The 17,249-nt window shown below is 39.1% G+C and overlaps 1 protein-coding gene across 2 annotated transcripts in view; it reads left to right on the forward strand.

Annotated features, from left to right (window-relative positions):
• Nucleotides 1–17,249, forward strand: part of MYLK4 (myosin light chain kinase family member 4) — an 80,993-nt gene that overhangs the window by 10,669 nt on the left and 53,075 nt on the right. The window contains exon 2 of one of the 2 annotated variants that reach the window (XM_048939804.1): nt 3,657–3,915. In XM_048939804.1, the coding sequence (XP_048795761.1) occupies nt 3,657–3,915 (259 nt within the window). Of the gene's footprint in view, nt 1–3,656; nt 3,916–9,064; nt 9,253–17,249 lie in introns of those variants that run through there. The other variant, XM_048939805.1, reaches the window with a different exon arrangement.

Genomic DNA, 17,249 nt, shown 5'->3' on the forward strand with positions numbered 1-17,249 from the left:
GCCTGACCTTGAATGCCTCCAGGGATGGGGCATCCACAGCCTCTCTGGGCAACCTGTTCCAGTGCATCACCACCCTCTGTGTGAAAAACTTCCTCCTAATATCTAACCTAAACCTCCTGTCTCAGTTTAAAACCATTCCCCTTTGTCCTGTCACACTTTCCACCCATGTAAACAGCCATTGCCCCTCCTGTTCATACGCTGCCTTCAAATACTGGAAGGTCTCCCCAGAGCCTTCTCCAAGATCATCTAGTCCAAACATCAGCCCATCCCCCCATGTCCCTCAGTGCCACATCTCTGTTTTGTATTTTAAATAAAAGCACAGAAAGCTATGCCATCAGTGTCCTGATCTACCACCTGAATTTGACCCCGTGCTAATTCTTTCCACCTTACGTCTTATTTTCTTTCCTAAATTATATATTTAGATTTAATTATATTCTATTACGTAACCATTCTCAGCTTGTAAATTTCAGGTCAATCTAATGTCAAGATGTGTTATGCTGGGATCTATGAGGTAAACAAGTCTGGCTACTATGTAAAAGTAACTGTCTCTCAGCTTAAACATTGAAAATGTCTGGTTTGCAAGCAACCAACCGGTAGGAAATAGTTTTCATTGGAACTCAATATGGAGGGCGAAGGACAGAGTTTTGAGTAAAGTGCTGTATGACCCATCATGTAAACCTAGTTCTACCTGACAGGATTCCAATCTAAAAACTGACTGAGAAAGAAGAAGGTTATTGGTGGGTTCTTCTTTTTGGCTGGCATGTATTTGTGCTCATTTCTATTTCTGAGCCATTTAAAATTCATCGTGGAATAATAGAATCATAGAATGGCTTGGGTTGGAAGGAGCCTCAAAGATCATCAAGCTCCCCTGCCAAGGCAGTGCCACCAAATTCCAGGTTCTTGGTACTAGACCAGGCTGCCCAGGGCCCCATCCAACCTGGCCTTGAACACCTCCAGGGACGGGGCATCAACAGCCTCTCTGGGCAGCCTGTTCCAGGACCTCACCACTCTCTCTATGAAGAACTTCCCCCTTTATCTTCCTTTTATCAGTTATACTTTCATTGTACATGTGCTATTATTTTGTAGGGCTGTATGTGCCCCCTCTACATACAGCTGGGCAAGTTTCCGTGGTTCCATGTCATGCTTGTGGCTTCTGTGCACATTACTGAAGATATGACACACGAAGCAAGCTGTTTTGCTTAAACTGAGAGACTGGTGTGGTGAGAAGACCCAGAAGAAAGTATCTCCGAGGTCAAAGTTAGGGAATGTAAATGACTGAAAGAAAGCTTATGCTCCTTTGAAAGAAAGAGAGCTCAACACCTAACCAAACACATTTATTCACTTTCCTTTCAATAAGATGGAGGCCCACAATCTCACACTGCTCTGTGGCACATGATGAGGATGGGGTTGAATCCCTGGGACTGTGAAGGGGAAAACTGCAAACGAATTTCACTCTGTACACCTCAAAATTTTTCTGTTGCTTAGCTTATCGTTTCAGGAATATATTAAGATAGTAATGGAGGAGGAGGCAGTAACATTTGAATCTGATCCTAGTCTCTCATTGGTAACACAGCACAGTAATGCCTTCAGGCTTGTCATCCCACTAATATTTTCCCAGATAACTGACCCATCAGTCAGGTTGAGGGAACAACATGCCCTTTCAGCAGGACATGTCATTCTCATTAGATGGATGGCCACATTTGCTTGTCACAACCTGCAAGATGATGTGTGCTTTGAGGAACTATGGAGAGTCTGAATCAACTTTCCCAGTTTGCAGTCATGTCATGCCAAAAATGGTCTTGACAGCCAAGTAGCTCTAAAACACGTGGACTTTGAGTAGCTGGAGATATGATGGTGGGGAGAGGAGATCTGTAAAGCTCACTTGCTTTTTCCGACAACTTTGGGATATGTTCCATCACCCATTGGTGCTGAATAGACCGAATGAGGATGATAGCTTAAAGGTTAGACTGAGCCCTTGTGGTATGGCACCTGAAACTGTTAGTACACGTAGCAAAATTCATAAGCCTTGCTCAGATAACCTGGGGAAGAAACAGCTCTCAGTGAGTCATTTCACTTGAAGAAGATGGAAAGGGATGGTAGAACCTGAAGAGCCAGCGATGATAGCTAGAGGCAGCAGACCCAGCATTTTTACATACTGGGTGCAAAACTCATTCAGATGATGAATATCTCACCATCCCATGCTGATATTTGTGCATGTCACTTATTAACAGCATGCTCAGGGATGTCTCTCCCACTCTGGGCACTCAACTGCTGACAGATCTGTGAGCATCTCAGTCACATATTACCACCATCTTACAATAACTGAGTAGCAGAAATCTTTCTAGAAGACTCATTTGCAAGCTGCAAGCTTGCAGTGTAAGTCTTTTACTGGTTTTAATCTATAATTGTCACCACAATCTGTAATTGTCAACACCTCATGTGTTACTTGTGATAGCATAAGTTATCTCTCACATTTGGGAAGAGTTTGGAGGGATAAATAAGGGCAGTGCAAAGTGAGTTGGTGTAGGTATACATCTAATCAGCTGCACCTGTACAGATGTGGGATTGAAATACAGTTAAGGATATTATATGTTGAAAGGTGTTTGGGTAAAAATAGCTAATTTAATTGGGTGTCTGCTTCCCTGTGCTGCTAATGACTATATACATTCTTAATTATGCCATATAGTTTATGGTATTTATGCAAGTTAAAATAAAAAACATGAGCTGTGTAATGAGGTTGACCAGATCCAGCTTTTGAGAGCTAAAGCATTACCACAGTGCTTTTGTAGCAGGGCTTCCAGTAAGGTGAATGAGAATGTTTTTGTCCTAGGTTTCTTGGGCCAATTCTGAGTTGCTAAATAGTGTTTCAGAGTAGTTTCCTGTAGTCTTAAAATTAGTTGTGCAGAAGGGAGTTGGATTCAGTGATCCTTGTGGATCCTTCCCAACAGATATTCTATCATTTTCCAAGTGTAAATAAGTAATTACCTGGGGAAGGAAACCCAACCTTGCTGTGGAATAAAAGCTTTTCTATAGGAAATTGAGACTTGAGACAAGGTTTTATGTTTCTATATCATGTCATACAAAACACATAGTGAGGATCTGCAGTGGGAAAGAACCCAGATGAAGAGTGTGGTCTTCTGCAGCACTGAATAGAAGACCTGAGATCACAGTCGTTTTGACAATTATGTATTTCCACGGTATAGGGCAGTGGAAAGAAAAAGGTATTTGTTTAATATATAAAAATGTAATGGATTTAATCTTATGGCCGTCACTTGTCACTTTGTGGAATTGGAGTGGAGAGAAAGAGAACACATGTCAGCAACAGGGAGCCACTGAATTGGTAGAAAAATGGGTGGTGATCCATAAGCAAGGTCTACAAGAAACAGTAATGTATGATGATTTGGTGGAGCTAAATTGTCTCTGTGAATAAATTAAACTACGTCCATCCTATAGCCTGCTTAAATTGTTTAGTTCAGTGCTGACAAAGAGGTGGAGAACCATGTATTAACAGCTGGTTTTGCTAACTGTATTTCTGTATTGGGTCAGAATATATACAAACAGATAACTGACATATAAAAATTTCCAACAATAGCAGTTTTCTACACTTAAATTCATGAATAATGTTGAAACTTCCAATTTGTCTTTCTTTTGTACAGACAAGAAAGAGGAGAAATCAGAAGTTATGAGTGTTCACTGGTTTATGAATCTAAGGTGGAGACGAAAACAGAAACTAAATTAACTGGACACAGTATGAAGCTACTTAAGATTAACAGGCTGGAGGAAATCAATACACGATACAACAGTAGCAGACTGGAGAAAACAGCCTTTTTTCAGACCATGAAAAAAGTGGAGAGGACTGGAGGTTTTTGTGTGGAAAATTTCAGTGGATCAGATCTTGGAACAGAAGATGCAAAGGTAACTAACTGCATAATTAATTTTGTCTTTCCCAAGTACTTTCCTTTTCTTCTTCCAGTTTAGAGTGCATTAAGTTTATTATGTTTATTTCCCGGTAGTGTCAATTTTTGCATTTCTGTTTGTGGAAGTATATTTCGACTGTGAGAGACTATTCAGAATCTTCTAATCTTCTGAATTTGTAGAAGCAAGCATGTGGTTGTTTTTTGTTGTTGTTGTTGTTTTTTTTAAGGGGGAAAGGGGGTTATTCACAGTTGGACTTACATTCAGGAGTTCCAAAGAGGTTGTGCAGTTGTGTGGCTCTTCAAAAACAGGTGGTAGACATAGATTTTGTTGGATTCGTACTTTAAAAGCATTGGTCACATCTAACAGCAGTAGAATTTGTGGAGACTGAATGAATCGCAAGGGAAGAGCAGATTTCCTGAAGGAAATAAGGTAGCTTCATCCTTTGCTTCCCTTTAACACTTAGGGAGCAGGGAATGGTTCCTGCTGTGTGCCACAATTACACAGTCAAGCACTGTCCACTGTTGCTCTGGGCAGCATCTGTCTCTGTTAATAACAGAACTGGTTGCCATTGTATGTGATCTCTGGCAGAATGATTACTGTAATCAGCCAAGATGTGTTTCCTTTTATCATTATGCTTTTTCTGTGGGAGAGTCTAGACATTAACGTTGACATTGACGTGTCATTTAGACAAGAACTAAGAGTTATGTTTGCAGTAGTGCAATGAGTTAATTGGGACTTGAAGAAATATACGTGCTATAACTTCCTGTGTTCTGATTGTTTGTACTGATATGCAATTTTTCAAATATTCTGAATATTTTCATCTTCAGGGGATACCCTGGAGCATCAGTGTAAAGACAGTGATGTTTCAGTTTGTGTCAGAGCTAAAAAAAATCCAATTTTCTTTTTCTTTTTTTTCTTAATCTGCTGGGGCTCTTTTGTACAAAATTCTTCCAATCTTCAGTGAGCTACTACAGTTGTTACTTTTTAGAAAATGGTCTGCATATGAAAACGAAGTATGTGAAATAGAAATAAAGTGTTTCTTTTAGAAAGTTTTTAGAGTTACAGTGAAAATGAGAATTAAAAAAAAAAAATCTGGAGGGTTAAAGTTTGGAGGTTGTTATTGCCTCTTTTAAGTTAGATTTCTTCCAGTGAAAATAACAACTTGCATAGGTGAGAAAGTAGAAGTTGATCCTGCTGCTACATAGCTCTTCCTTTATCTCTTTACGGTCAGGCAGAAGGTGTTGAATGTGAACCTTCATCCATAGCTATGAGACCCCCTTTACGTATATTTATGTATTTTAGTTTGATGAAAAATTGTAGGCAGTAGCTGAGGTGATGGGATTTTTCCTCACTTTTTGCTGCAAAAACTCTTACCTATTGTCTTGGTGTTTCCTTCTTCAGTCTGACTGGCTCTTTGTTAGGAGCAGGATAAGGCAGGAAGAGTTTGGAGGTGCTGGAAGGAAAAAGTGAATAGGCTTAGGAGATGAACAGCTGGTTGCTAGTAGGAAGCTGGAGAAACACTCCGTATTCCCATTTTAGATCCTCAGTTTCCTGGGGACAAGACTTCAAAGGTGAAAGGCAGTCCGACTGAACTTTGGTTAATTACCAGATCACTGGAGTGAGGTTTCCAGATATATAAACATTAGTTATATTTCTCCTAAGCTTTTACAAGTTTGGAATTTAATTGCAAAGCTTAACTTTCACACAAAAGTTTTAGGAATTTCTCAGTGGGATACAGGATTGGGCCATAGCTGCACTATGAGTGTTGATGAAACGAAAACAAAGACGTTACTTAGAAGGATCTTAACTTGGTCTGCTTTCCTGACAAACAGTTTTACTATACTGATCAGGAAAAGAAAGAAAGAAGATTTTGCTGGCAGGAAGCGCAGTAAACTTTGCTCAGATGTATGTATCCACAGATGTGTGCTTGTGGACACACGTACATAATTTCTGTGGATGCAGTCCTGCTCACTTTGAAAGCAGTAACAAAACAACCCACTCAGTGGGAGTGGATAACAGCTCAAGGGAGCATCTGGCAGAGAGTGGTCAAAGTGTGTTCTTATTGGAAGAAACAAATGCTGTTCATGACTAATTGAATATAATTACAGAGGACAATGATTGCCCTCCACAAAACACCTATTTTTCCAGAAATACTTTTTTCTAATGTAAGCAGATATAATTTTCATCTTTCGGTATATTCTCATAAAAACAAAAATGTATTCTAAAAAGACTCTCTAGAGTCATTAAAATACAAGTAGGGAAAGCAAACCCACTAACTGCCGACCATCAGTTGTGAATAATGACTTCACAGCATTAAGTATGGCTTGGACTGTCGAGAAGCTGCAGTATTACAGTCCTCTAGATGTCACTCTTTGCCACATCAGTTCACCAGACCCATGTTTTGCTGGAGGTGACTCCGATGACCCCTAACAAAAGTGCTCTTCTCTTTTATTTAGAATGTCCTCTTCCCCCCCCTTTGTATGGCTAACAGAACATGTGTCTATATCTTGGCTAAATTCTGTCCTCAGGAATCAACATGAAGTTTTGCTTCAGGCGATCCATTAACAAGTGCAAAACTCTTTAAGAGCAGTTTTCTGTGTGTGGGAGAACCAATAAAAAAAAATGGATGTCCAAATCTGTCCTTGATTTTTTGATGTGTCCATTGCACTGCACAGCTGCCCCAAGTGGTTGTGCTGGTCCACAGAAGGTGGTGACACAGCGTAGAAATGAGCAGCTGTGAGTAGGTGCCATTTTCTACATGAGCCAGTACAGCATTCATTTGGGCAATATTCTGTGACAGCAGATATACTCCCTATGCATGTACATTACTGAGCTTCTCCTTGGGGGTGTGAGAATCGTGAAGTACCTTTGTCTGGAGTTGATACAGCTGAACTGTTGTTGGTGATGCACTACATGCTCTCCACTGAGTGTTAATAACTTGATATGTGCACATTTGACTTCTATTTTGTATCTCCTGCAAAACAGAAAGAAAAGACACTGGTTAAAAGCAATAACTTTTTTATCCTACAATTTTGCCTGTTACGTTTTCCTTTACATTTGCAGAGCTGTTCTTTAGTCGCTTCAGTTCAGTTCATGAGCCAAGATGTATTAAATCTGCTAAAGCACAGTCTTATGTACCGGAATAGAATTTATGCCTTTATTGATGAAAATTAACCTTAACATTTGCTAAAAAAAGTAACTTTATCAGTTGCAACTTATTGGAAAAAATACTTACTCCTGGCATTTTATCAAAAAAATCTCATTAAAAAAAAAAAAGAATAAAATTTTTTTAATCTTGCATAATTCAAAACAATGTAATTTTCCTTTATAGCTGAATACTGGTCAAGATATCCATCTAAATAGTTGGACAGAAAGATGTTTCTTATTTTACCTTCTTAAAAGTACTTGTTAATCAAATCCTACAGCAGATTCCATACATTGGCAGTGAAACTTCATTAATAAAGGTTTCTCTCAGCCTCTAAATCAGAGCGCCATGTCTAATGGTTGGGTTTTATAGTCAGAAAAATGTAAGTGGACTTCAGCCAAGATTGGGCCAAGTTTTATTCCCAATCTGCTTTTCAGTTTGCTAAATTTCTGTCATCAGGCATAGTGTTGCTGTGCTCAGTCTGGCAGATCTTTACAAAATCTGCTTTTTGAAGTGTGCTCCTCAGTTCCCAAGTTCATGACAATCCATCGCTGTGACTCAAGGTGTATGATTCCATGATTTCAGGTAATCATATTTTACCTAACACTCTCAGTTCCCATTCTTGGAATATCTGTCTTTCTCAGAAGGAAAAAGAGTATCAAGATTACCTGACTGAAAAAACACTGACTCAAAAGCACTCTCCACAGCGTAATTCCATAACAACTCAAAACGTGATTTGAGAATGCTCTGAAGCCTTGAAAGCCAAATGATGAGGAAGGAAAGAACATCACATATAGTTTTTAAATCTCTCATTGTTTAGAAATGATGCTTTGATTTTTATACTTTCATTTGTAGCTTTTTGTATTTGAGATTTCCAGTGTTCCTATTTCTCCACTGGCAGAGCAAGTGTGTTAAATCCTTTGCTCTGATAAGATAAATCACATGCAGAAAAGAAATTGTTACTGTTTTATCTTCCACAGTGAGTGTTTGAACTCTGTAATTATGGGCACCTGTTATTTATATTATTATACCTAAGAATTATATATGCTGTGTATCCTTATATATGACAATAAACTATGATACTCTTTGTTACTCAGACTTTTCATTTTCTGACTCTATAAGTAAAACAGCTTCCCTGGACTTATAATCCTGGTGGTAGCAGGATTTTTTTTTTTCTTTTTTTAATTGAAACTGCTTTCTCTAATTTTAAGACACCATTTTCAGTTTGGTTTTTTTGTTTTTTTTTAAAATTTTGCCAAGTTTTGGCTGCTTAGGCCAAAATTGTTTTTGCAAAGTTTGCATCAAATTGAATTGCTGGGCAAAATTCAGCAGCAGAAGTCGTACTTGTTTCTCGAATTTTTAGGGGAAAGAACTTATGCTGGTGATATTGAAAGTCTCACATCCATTTGGCTGAAACAACCCAGCACCTCCATCCATTATATTGAGTGCTTGGTACTTGGTAGGTGAGCAATACTGAATATTAGATGGAGAGATGGCTTGTAACTGATCTGTATGTAGCAGTGGTTTGGATATGAGAGCAACGTGGATAGACTGTAAGCGCAGTAAGAAAAGGAACTGTAATCAGTAAAGCATTTCAAAGTGACCTTCCTATGCACATGCAGTTTGATACATTCTAAGTGAATGTCATACATTTTGTTGTTTGGGTTTTTTTTTAATAGACATTTCTTGCCTATTAAAAAAGAAGAAGTGTGCAATAAATGGTCAGTGGTCTGCACTGCTAACTGCAAAAAGATTGCACTGTTTGCTTTCATTTGAGAAGTTCTGGAATGTCAGAGTAAACCTTTCAAGTCCATGCAATATATATCTCGTGTCGATCCCTGCACCTGTTTCATGCTTGTCAGTCAGCCATCACTTCTTTTCCTTATAGGTTCAGGGAATGCGCTGAAGTATGAGATGGGATCCTGCTGCGTCTCCAAGCCTTGTCTAGCTAGGTGGTTCTTATGGAGCTGGGGAGGGTTCTGAGGGTGCCTGCCAAGTTGCATTTGCTAAATCAGGAGACCCAAGTTAATCAGTTGATTAAAAGTAAAAGTATGGATCTACTCCTGCAAAGAAATGTTGCCTGGATTGCAAGTAGTTTCTGCCTTTTGGCTTCTTATTTCTGGCACGCACTGTGGGCTGTGTTAAGCTGTAGAAGAGAGAGAAAGATTCCTGCACCTGGAAATACACAGGTAGTAGATATACTTTTAATAATTAAGATGTATTCCACTGATCAGTATTGATATTGTCAACTGAGTGAATGCTGCTTGTGTTTAAGTGTAGCCAGTTAAACCTGTGTATTCTTTCCTGGAGTGGGAAAAAGAAAGAAAAAAAAAAAGACTTTTTTTTCCTTGGAACATGTTCCTTTCTTTTATGAGAGCATATGTTGCCATAGACCTAGACAGCTATTGATGTGCTTTTCAGGAAAGTGCATCTCTCCCTTTGCTGTCGAAGTGGTTTGTCTGCCCATTAAAACATGATGCATCCTCTAGTGACCTCTGCTGGGTGTTGAATAAGAGATTGCCTAAAATTTACCCTCTTCAGCCACAGTGGGAGTGAGGTTGCCAAACCTTCTTGGTCCCACAGATCTCAAAGATTCCCAGTGAGGCTGCTGCCCATTATTTTCCTCTTTGTAAAGTTATCTTCCTTCAGAACCAGCAGCTAAGCCTTTGGAGGGATTTGTTATTACATCATTAGAAGTTGCAATCATATTTGTTGTGATTTTCCATGAAGTAATACAGTGCAATCGTGTTTTAGAAGAAGAATTCTTGATAAGAAACGTTGCTCGAACGAAGGAAATGTATGAGCTCAGAAAGGCAAAAAGCAATTAATCTAGAGTAGCTTCAAGAATGTAGATTGATGGAATTTTTAGGATTTTAATTAGTTTACTGCAATTTTTTTTATCTTAGAATCTTAAAACTGATTTAATGTGAAGGTTTTCCATTCTTAAACATCTGCAGCCTTACACTGCATATTTGTCTGGCAACGTTAGCCAGGGAACCATGGCTTTGTGGGAATTTAATGGAATTTTCCACATGCTTTGTTGAAGAGCTCAAAGGACAGTGATAAAGATAATAATTGAAATATTACTATGCATGTCATAACTCAGTACAACATACTTAAAGAAAGAGAAGAAAGCCTTCTGTAGCAAGGGGATTGAAACTAGATGATCTTTAAGGTCCCTTCCAACACGAGCCATTCTATGGTTCCATTCAATTCTACAAAAGCCAAGTAGGATTCTTTCTATAATCTTCTATGATAAGAAATTTGTTATGTGAATGTTCTCTAATCTCTCAGAAACAAATGTTCTTTTAGAAATCAGGACTGATGTTTTTCTAAGTAAAAGACAAAAAAAGCAACTAAAGACTTTATTTAAGGTTTTTGATGCTGTTTCCTTTTATATGAATTCTGCCCTATGGCATATGGATGCATGGGAAATAGGAAGAAAGGAAAAAAACGGAGGGGACACTCAGAAAATAATAACTTGTTATTAATTGCTTTGTTAAAGTCTCAGTTATTCAATGATTATTTGTTTTTCAAACATTTTTTCCCTTCCAACTCTGAAGATTCTGATTCGATGATCTTTCAGCCCTCTAACAGAAGATGGACAACTAGCTTTTCAGTACCAGTCAAGGAAATGCTGCTGTGCCAAATTTAAAAATCAGTCACAGTCAGTTACTAAGCCATTCACAGCATACAGTTATGTATTTTATACAAGACATTCAGACTGGAGTGGTGAAGTGAAGAGAAAACATTAAGAGTACATGTCAAAACCATACCCACACCTTGTTCTTTATAGAAACTGGCTTGTGGGTTAACTGGCAAAGAAAATAATGAAGTCTGTGGTTGGTGACATACATTTTATCTCTGGTGCAGTCTTGAGTTATCATTTCACTTGCAGATGAGCTTGAAAAAAGATTTGCTTTCCCTTTAGACGTAATTCAGTGAAATTTTTCATATTTTCTTGTGTGAAGTGTGGAATGTAAGAAAAAAGCAGCTTAATTCATCCCACAGTTAATGCTCGGTGTGCTTCTACTGCCTTGTTACTACTGCATAGGTTCTCTGAAAGTAAAGTCTCCTTTTTATTTCTGCGGTAACTACAACAGATACAAAGAACACAATAGCACTATTTGATAGAGCAAACTCTCAGTTACAGAATACTATTTTTCGACACAGTCACCACCATTAACTCTGTATTTTTGCCAGCGATGAATAAGAGTCTGCATGCCACACTTGTAAAAATCTGCACCAATGGGGATGACCCACTGTTTTACAGCAGCTATACCAGCATCATTTCTAGGAAAATATTGCCCATGCAGTCCATTTATCATTGACCTTGATAGATGGAAGTCAGAAGGCACCAAAACTGAACTGTACAGTGGGTGTGATAAGACCTCCTTCAGCAAAGTCTTTGACACCATCTCCCAAAGTATTCCAGAGGGGCTGGCAGTCCTCGGATTGGACAGGTGCATCTTTGCTGAGTAAAGAACTAGCTGGAGGGTTGGGGCCAGAAAGTGGTAGTGAATGGAGCTAAATCCAGCTGGTGACCGGTCATGAGTGGTGTTCTTTAGAGGCCAGTACTGGGGCATGTCCTGTTCAATATCTTTACTGATGACCTGGATGAGCGTCTTGAATGCACTCTCAATAAATGTTAGTTACATGGGAGAAGAGGTCAACCCTCACCTTGTCATCATCTCCCTTCAGGTAGCTACAACTACAGTAACTAACAATAGAGCTAGAGAGAATGGCCTCAAGTTGCACCAGGGGAAATTCAGGTTGAATGTTAGGAAAAATTTCTTCTCTGAAAGAGAAGTTAGGCACTGGAATGGGCTGCCTGTAGAAGTGGTTGAGTCACTGTCCCTGGAGGTGCTCAAGAAACATTTAGATGTTGTACTAAGGAACATGGCTTAGTGTGGAAATGTGGGTGGTAGGTTGCACTGGATAATCTCGGAGGTCTTTTCCTCCTGGTGATTTTATGACTGTGTGACAGTCCAGCCAGGATTGGTGATGTGCTCCAACATTGCCACCATTGTTTCCAATGCGTTGAAGCTGATGTTCAACTCCATAGTCAGTTCCCTGGTTGTAATCTGCCGATTTGTCACTGAGTTGATGGAGATGCTCTTCATTTCATGGTGTGACACTTGTGTGTTGCTGTCTGAAATATGACATCTTTCACATTACCAGTGCTGAAATACACCATGCATCCATCACCTCACTCTGCTCACATCCACTGTTTGGTTTCCATAAATGTTCAGCAAGCATTGATGAATGTCAATGTGTGCAATTTTCTCTGTGTGGAGGAATTCCATTACACACCTTTGCTTTGTATGCACTTCCATGTCAGATGTAATTTTGCCCCTGCTGCCCTCTGTCACATGGTGACAAAACATAATGGAATATTGGTGGAAAAGTTCAACCTCTACTGCCATACCATCATCATCTGCCTCTGATGTTGTAGGCCAACATAATAAAATAGGAGGCACTGTTTTCAGAGCAGTATTTTCCAGTTTTTAAGACCTAGTGTATTAATTGGTATTTCATAGCAGGAGGACTATATCCATTGCATTTTGAACGAAAAAGAATTTTAAATACTATATGTTAAGACTATTGAAGGTTGCTTTCTAGTCCTTATTTATGCTAAGGCATTCTTTTCCCACATTTTTCCATAATTTGGTGGCTGTCAGAGCTCCATCAATTTTGTTGCAGACATCATGAATCCACTTTTGAAATTCAGAGTGGTAGCACCTGTTGAACATCTGTCTTTTGATTGCTTCACATCTTATCTTACATTTGTTCTTTTGAGTTATAGATCCATACAAAGTGCAAAGTTCCCAAGATATCTCCTAAGCCCTTGTGCATAGAAAGGTGACATGGGCTCAGAAGTATTCCAAAAGCAGGGCAAGCTTCCTTGCCTGAGACTGTCAGTAGGGCTGTACTCATGCAGGGACTCCTGGATAATCCTTGGCTTTGGAAGGAAATGAGCCAACAGCATGCTGAGATCAAGACTGCTGTGTCATCTCAGGACCCCATGGCATGTCCATTCCAGACTTATCCTTTCCCTTCTCTTTCTAGAGAAGAATTGTTGTTGTCTGCAAGTTAACCACCCCCAGTGCTCCCTTCTCCCTCTGCATTTTGATATGTTTCTTGTGGCTCTCAGACCTATGAAGACTTGGACATGTTGATGGTGATCTCTAGTAGAAGTTGTGTTTAAGAATGTTACTTTATGAACTCCCAAATTGGGGAGAGAAAGTGATGGGATCTAAGAACATCTAGGAGAATCTTGCTCATTTTTCTGTGCTTCTGGAGAAAATGTGAGTTTGGCTTCCTAAGGGATTCTGATGGAAAGGTACGACCATTTGGTCATGATGCATCTTCCTCAAAGCAAAGCTAATTGAGAAAGGAAAATTAGAGCTACAACAAATAATTTTTAGCAGATGCATTTTCTTTCTGCATGTCACACTCCTTCAGAAGCAGTTAACTATACTTTTGTTAAGCCTTCAACCAGCAAAGAAATGAGGTCTGCATTAAAGTTATTTATCCTATCCTATAAATATTACTGACCTCTTGAAGGCTGTGGATCTTACTGGTCTTGTGCCTGTTGGTAGCTGTACTCTTGGACTTTTTTTTCAAGTGCCAGATTACACACAGCTTAAAGGAGTCTGGAAGACAGATCTCTGAACAAGTTATACCTTTGTCATGATGCTGTCACATCCCTGACACATCATTTTGCCAGCTAGATAGCAGCTGTGACTGAAAGTAGACGTCCACCTTGGGTCCAGTTCTTTGTCTTGTCTCTGACAGGCCCATTATTCAGTTACTAAGCACTCAGTTTCCACAAAGATTATAAAGCAGTGCTGGAAGGTTTGATGTGCAGAAGAATAAAAAAATAAACTTTAAAATAGATGTTGTTTCCCTTCTTAGTTTTGCTTTTTGTAGCTGCTTAGTGGCTTAGTAAGTTGCTTAGCTGCTTAGTAAAGATCCTTTTATACTTACTGCATGTGTTATGAGCAGACAGAGGCCCTAACTGAAATTATGTGAGGCACTGTACAGATAGGACCTACTTTGAAGAATTCATTGTCTGCACAGCTGGATCAGGGATTAGTAAAATGAAAAACAGACACGGAGTTGCTGGTCAGGTCATGCCCTCAGTCAGTGTCAGAGACATCTGTAACATGGAAATGAAATTGCTGACTGTCTAGTATCCTCTTTACATAACTATATGCTGAGATCTGCAGGGAGGCATGCCTCAGAACCCTCAGCATGCTGGATCCCAGCCATTTCATGAATGCTTATTACTTTGCAAAGTTCCTTCGTGCTATTTGATCCAGAATCTCAAATTTCAGAAATATGCAGCAGCTTCCTAGATGTTTTCATTATTTTTGGATGTTCATTTACATGCAACTTACTCCTTCCTCCCCGAGATCCTTCTCCCTGTTTTTTATTTAGATGGTGAGTACTGTGGTGAGAGGTTTATTTGTGGCTGTTAAAACACGACACATAGATCAGTTTTGATACATCAAAGGCATAGATGCTTATTTTAGTGTAAAAAACGATTAATCTTGGCTGGTTAGAAAAATACCTCCTTCCCTTTAAAACTTATCTTTACTCTTGGATGCATGGCTTAGCATAGACTTCTTTCAATCATGACCATTCAAAGGTGTCTTATCACAGGTTACCTACCCAGCCAATTTGTAATACACACTGAGATGGAGGGAGATAAATCCAGACCGTCCCTGTGACCTTTATCTTCTGGCACTCTTGTGCAATGTCTAGTGGACACGTTTAGAAGTCACAGTGCAATAAAAATGACTTGCCAGTGCTGAGTACAGCGTGATCATTCCAAACAAGGGCCTTTGCATAAGAGAGGTCGCATTTCTGTCATCTCAAACAGAAACCTCATGTGTAATGAACATTTTGATGAGCTGGGGATCTTCTTTTTTCCCTGTACATGGACAATCCAACATAGATCCTCATGTTTTTTTCTTACATGTGTACTGAAAATATTTGTTTTTCACACAGTTCCCTTAGTTGCTTGTATAGAAAATGTAACTGTTAGGTACACGTTGAACAGAGTATCAAGAAGGGTATTTTAGTCAAATGCGTTTAAGTGCTTGATTGGCATTTACAAGTGAAATTCCTGGGAGGAGTGAAAATGGTGTTCTACAATATGTCCTTATGCTAAAGAAAGCATGCACAATATTGTTGTAATACACATACAGGAATTTGTGATACTACTAGAGAGGAGAGAGTTTAGTTCGCCATCTTTGGGGCTAAGACATACTGGTACACATGCCTACTTCATGCCTGGACTAATCAGTGACTGAGCAGATACATGGACAGACAGGTTTAATTTCAGCTATGGCTGTATCTAGTTATGAGCCTGTTTATTTGACCTCATATCTGAAATAGTGACTATAGTTGAAGATGGTAGAAGAAAATTACAGCCTTTTATCTTAACTATTGGCATTGAGACAACAAGGTGCAGGATAATTTTCTGTTGACCTTTGATGATATTAGAGCTCTTAATATCATCATTACATATTAAAGCAGATGCTCACCAAGTGAAGTGTTGCTTTTGCCAAGCCAAATATTTTCCTCCCTTTTTCTGGAATTCATGATGTTTCATGTTTGGCAGTTCTGAATGTGGAAAAACTGCCAAAACCATCTTGCTCCTACCTATTTTAGACCATCCTACAGATACCAAGGTTTCTTATGTATGCCTACACTATACATTTTTTTTCCAGTTCCACATTAACAGGGAATTATTATAGTTTTGTAACAATGGAAATAAACAGAATGGAAATACAGCTTGCTGGTGAGGGCATCTTACAAGCTGGAGGGTCTGAAGTCCATATAACACCACTAATATAGAAGAATGACCAAAATCCAGGCAATTAGGGCAAATGAATCAGACAAAATTATTAGAACTGTTAGCTGAAGTTTCTATAGAGAGGTACTTTTACCCTAGTAATGTATAATCTTCTAAGCTGTTCTTCTTTCAAGGCAATATTCTAGCCACTAAAAGGCAGAAGATCTGTTTCCTTCTAGCACTATATCCACAATCAGTATCTTGAAACTCTGCTGTCTAAGAACTTCATTTTTAGTTATAGAAAAACCCACTGTTAAAATTGAGACATACAGAAAAGTATGGACATATGCAAACACTTTTACTGTTCAAAGTTACCTTTGAAGGTAACTCATCACTTTTCTCATCACTGTCCTGCTTCCACATACAACTACTGCCTCTCCCATCACGTTACTATGTTTGTTAAGCACAGTACTTACAGCCATCTCCTTGCTGTAGGGAGAACACCTTGTACACAGTACATAACAAAATACTTATTAAAATTCTTTATAATAAAGTTCTACAACAAATATAAATCATACATTCAACTGTAAGTCACTCAAATTTAAAACTTGTTTGCTTCTGTCAGGCAGAACAACCCTGGATGACTGGGTTAGGAATTCATGGTTAGAATTCCTGACAGGTCCAGTGGATTTTATTTAATGATCTTCTTAAAGAATCCAGATGAAATATTTTCTGCCTAACAGTAATTGCCAGCAGAGTCATTCAAGATATTTTTGAGGGCCAGTGTGGGATTTGTAAAGAAGGTTTGTGTGATGCCTGCTTGCACTATTCCTGGCCTACATGGTCCCCTGCTTCATTAGTGGTTATGTCATGCATGGTTAGGTAGTTCAGGAGGCCAGCTTAGAATGCACATTTGTTCCTTAATTTCCTCCTCAGGAAACACAAAGCATTATTGCATTAGAGTTTACTTATGCACCGTGTGAATGAGTGATGAATGAGTGACAGTCGTCACGTCAGAGACCTTACAGTGTAAACAGGCAGCCACTATGGAGCTACACAGAGAAGCAGGGGCAAAGGGAAAGCAACATCCAAGGTCACCCAGCAGACAACTGACACAAGCAGGGCTGTCAGCCTGCCTTTCTGACTTCCAGGCCAAGACTTGAAGCATGCTGCTACTGCTGTGTGACCCTCTTGTAATGAAAGAAGTGTCTTCCTCATCACACCTGTTTCTTATATCTGGGAACATATTCTCTCACTGATGTTGTATGAAACCTTTGTGTTTTTATCTAGCGTTTGCCAAGTATGTGGGAGATTTTTTTTTCTCCCCCCAAATTCTTCAGTCATCTCCATTTCAGCATCATGTGACTGTGGTAGAGAAAA

The sequence above is a fragment of the Lagopus muta genome, chromosome 3 (genome assembly GCF_023343835.1).
Source record: "Lagopus muta isolate bLagMut1 chromosome 3, bLagMut1 primary, whole genome shotgun sequence".
NCBI lineage: Eukaryota > Metazoa > Chordata > Aves > Galliformes > Phasianidae > Lagopus > Lagopus muta.